General features: G+C 23.4%; 1 protein-coding gene across 1 annotated transcript; it reads left to right on the top strand.

Moving 5' to 3' along the window:
* Nucleotides 1–2,413: 2,413 nt before the first annotated feature.
* Phum_PHUM504900 (uncharacterized protein) lies at nucleotides 2,414–3,320 on the top strand (the record flags this gene model as incomplete). The annotated part of the gene is made up of 3 exons (XM_002430898.1): nucleotides 2,414–2,578; nucleotides 2,656–2,901; nucleotides 2,982–3,320. The coding sequence occupies 3 exons, from the start codon at nucleotides 2,414–2,416 to the stop codon at nucleotides 3,318–3,320; spliced, it is 750 nt and encodes a 249-aa protein (XP_002430943.1).
* Between the last annotated feature and the right edge of the window lie 1,086 nt (nucleotides 3,321–4,406).

Raw genomic sequence — 4,406 nt, 5'->3', positions numbered from 1 at the left:
TCTAACCTTTGAAGTAATTTTATATCTAATATTAGTGGATGTTCTAGAGTTGCAGTTATTGGACGACATTTTTCTAATGATTTTTTATTTTTTTTTATTTTTCCCTCGTGTCCTCCCGTCCTTTCTCCTTTTTTAAACGACATCGTCATGACGGCCATTTGTGATAAAATGTGTAGGTTAATTATTATTATCGTATGTTAATAACTGCAAACACATCGTTCAATACAAATTATTATTATTATTATTATTAATATTATTATTATTAAACGCGTGGAGATTTTATTACAAATACTCGACGATTTAAAAAAAAAAAAAAAAAAATTTTAAAAGTTTGATCACGAATATTTATTTTTTTTGTGAATTCATGACGAAAGAAAATTTTCGTTTCGTTAAATAAAAAAAATAATTGCTAAGGTCAATACTAGAAAAAAAAAAAAAAAAGGTTTAAGAAAGGAAAAGTTCATCGTCCTTTTTAAAGAAAATTTTTACTTCCGGGTTTTATCATCTATTCTTATATCATTCAATGATTACTTATAATATATTATTCAAGAGAGAGGAAAATTTTTAAAATTTGGAAAAAGGTAAATAAACAATCATATTAAAAAAAAATAAAATAAATCAATCGATATTCTCTCTCTCTCTGTCTCTCTCTCTCTATCTCTCCCTTTTTTTTAAAAATGCATTTTAAATCAAATTAAATTTCAATTTTTTTTTCGTTTGTTTGTTTTTTAAAAAGTACTCGAAATAATTTACGAATAATTATGAAAATTTTATTTATTTATTTATTTAACAAAATTAATTTCTATATAAATTTCTCATTTTTTCAAATAATTTTTTATTTATTGTTTAAATAATAATAATAAAATTTTTTTTTCGAAATAAAATCCAATTAAAAAATTAAAAAATGTTTTTTTTTGTAATAATATTATGTATCGAAGTTAATAAAAAATAAAAAACTTTTTATACAAATTGAATGAATTCTCCTAATCACACCGTGTAAATTCAATTTAAAAAAAATAATTTAATTAAAAAAGTATTATTATTATTATTAAGTTTTTTAATAAGTTAACAGTCTAATAAATAAATTTATGAAAAAAAAAAATTTTTTTTTTTATTATCCTAAATCCTACGTAGAAAAAATAAATAAATTAAACGTCAATGATAACAACAAACAACACACGTGACAAAACAATGGATAATAAATTTATTTTAACCTTCATCAATAATTTATTTTATTATTATTATTATTATATTTTTTTTATTACCGCCATATATGGAAAAAATTAATTACTTACTAATTAATATGATTTTTCAAGTGTAGTAATAAATTCAATTTAAAAAAAAAATCGTTAACAATTTAATTTAAATTTTAATAAAGAAAAAAAAAACGTTACAAAATTTTTTTTATCGTTAATATTTTCGCGGTCGCGATTTGTTTTGAAAAAAAAACAAAAAAGCGACTTTAAATGAATAAGACTAAATTTTAACTAAAAAAAAAAACATTTTCAGACTCGTTTTATTGATTAATGAAAAAATAATAATAATAATAATAATAATAATATTCTGCCCACCTGTATATTCGGTTGGGTCTTAAAATAAAATTGTAACCACGCAACAAACTCAAAGTTGTTACTTTACTAAATTTTTTTTTCTTTTTTTTTTTTTTACAAGATTTGATTAGGTTTATACAATTATTACCATCCTCTCTAGTTTTTCCTAACATTACTTAAAAAATATTTAAACCAAAAAAGATTGATTATGTCAAATAATATTTACTGTCAAATGAAAATTTATTTAATTACATTTTTATTTTTAATAATGAGTGTGTGAGTGTGGGTGGAATGGTATGTAACAAAATTTACTCATTAAATCTTATTGTGACGTATTTAACAACTTTTTATTTTGCAATTAGTAGAATCGATTAAATGAAAATAAATAAATGTTAATAATAAAGACTTACCAATATTTATTTTATTACACTTCAACTTTCCCAGATATCCCCAAAAGTTATTTTATTCAATATTATGTAATCCTATTTTCCGTTAGAGTGAAATATTATTATTATTTAAATAACTTTAATAATTGCGTTTAAAATATTAACACTTAAAATAAAAAAAAGAACAATGAAAGAAAATTATAAACTTACAATTATAAAATAACAAAATTAATATTTAAAACGGTGAAATTATTTTTATTATATTACTAGAAACAATTATTTTTTTGTTTTCTTAAAAGTTGAAAATTCAAATTTTACTCTGTGCTTTATCTAGTTCCACGACATTCACCTTAACAAACAAAAATTTAAGAAAATTTTAGGTTATAATATTCTCGTTACATTCTAATTCCACGTTAAACTAATGTACACAAAGTAGTTTTAATTTTTTTTTTTTATAATAATAATAAATTTTTAAAAATGCAAAGGGAAGAGAAACAGTTGGAAAATGCATTAGACGCCATAATGCAAAGAATATCTGATTTGAAATCTTCATTGGCAGCTATGATTTTTAAAATAGAAAACGAATACGAAACAATTAATTGGCCAACATTTTTGGATAATTTTGCTCTGCTTTCTGGACATGTAAATTTTTTTTACACATCACATTTAATCGGTGATTATTGTAATTCACTGGTAAACATTAAATTTTTTGTTTTTAGTTAACTACATTGTCTAAAATGTTGGGTGCGGATAAGACGCCACCTCTTAGAAATTTAACTGTTTTGCCTCTAATGTTATCTCCTGAAAGAGATGAGGAATTATTAAGATTGACAGAAAATAGAGTACCTGCTTTCACTCATGACTTAGTTCCAGATTATTTGAGAACCAAACCAGATCCTGAAGTTGAACAAAAAATGATTCAACTAGAACTTAAGGCTGCAAATCTCAGCAATGAAACAGCTCAGGTACGATAAATCGTAAAGATTTATTATTTAAATTGTAACTAAATTCCCGATTCATGCACGATATGTATAACTTATTTCAGAAACAAGTTGCAGCTTATAGTAAGGTTGTTAATCACATATATGAAATAGTTTCCAAAGCCAGAGAAGAATGGGAAACTGAAACTTCATCGAGAGCAGGGCAAACTCAAACATCGAGCATGGCTGACACGCATGCATTAGTAGCAGCTGTAGGAATGGGAAAAGGATTAAAAGCAATGCCTGGAGCTCCACCAGGCATGATGGTAGCACCTGTAGGACCTGGAAGACCTCCAGGACCTTCTCAGCAAGCTCAACAAATGGGCCCAATCGGTGGAAAAGCTCCTAGTACTATTAAAACTAATATTAAATCGGGAGGTTCAATGCATCCTTACAGTCGCTGATATTATGATTATTAAGAAAGCGACTTATTATTACTAATAGTGTATTTTATTATTTCAAATAATTAACTTAGTTAATTTATTGAAAAAATGTGTAAAAAAAAAACATTATTTTTATATAAATAGTTATATTTAAAATTGCAATTATAAGTAAATAATAGTTTATTAAAAAATAAAATATAATAAATAAATATATTATTAAAACTATATGATCCGAATTATTAATATCTTTTTTAAGTGTAACCTCATTACAACAATATCACTGTATAAAAAAAAAAATTTTTTTTCTAAATGGACCAATGTATTATAAAATATATACCTTACAGCTTCCATTAAATACAAATTGGTGTGTACGACAAGAAATCTAATTAAATTTTTTCGGGGGTTTTTAATTTTTACACAGAGTGAAATTTAAATAAATGCGATAAAACTTGCTTAAAATTTACTTAATAATAAAAAATTATTTAATGTACAAAAAAAATAGAAATTTCAAAGTTTATATTTAATATTAAAAATGCAATGAATGCATAACAAAATTACTTTATTCATTAAATCTATATGTTTTTAATTGTTTCACTGTCATTTTTTTCCTCTTCTTCCTTTAAGCTTTTTTATCTATTGATATATATTTCTTTAGCCTAAAGTGTACTAAAAAATAGGTACAGGCAAAAAAACCTTAAGAAAAATCATTACAACATTTTGGCCCCAGGAAGAAAAAATTATTATTTATGAAGAAAAAGATTTCTTTAATTTTTATCTTGTAAAACTCGTAAGAAACAAACAAAACAACAACGAAAAGAAGGAAAGAAATACGATCTATGATGACGTATATAACAATTTCAAATAAATCAGTCGTCCTTGGTAATAACCTATTTAATTATAGTATTTTATTGCAAACATAGGAAAACTGACCATTCGCAGTGACCACCGAACTGTAAAATTTCACCTAAAGGAAAATTATAAAAATTATTTGATATGTGCAACAACTTACAAAAAAAAAAAACCGGATAAGGAACAAAAAAACATTGACGATAATAATAATAAACCCAATAAAATAGTAGTTAAAACAAATTAAATAATTTTAAATTC

This window comes from Pediculus humanus, genomic scaffold (assembly GCF_000006295.1).
Source record: "Pediculus humanus corporis 1103172108277 genomic scaffold, whole genome shotgun sequence".
NCBI lineage: Eukaryota > Metazoa > Arthropoda > Insecta > Psocodea > Pediculidae > Pediculus > Pediculus humanus.
This window is presented reverse-complemented; position numbering and strand designations above follow the sequence as displayed.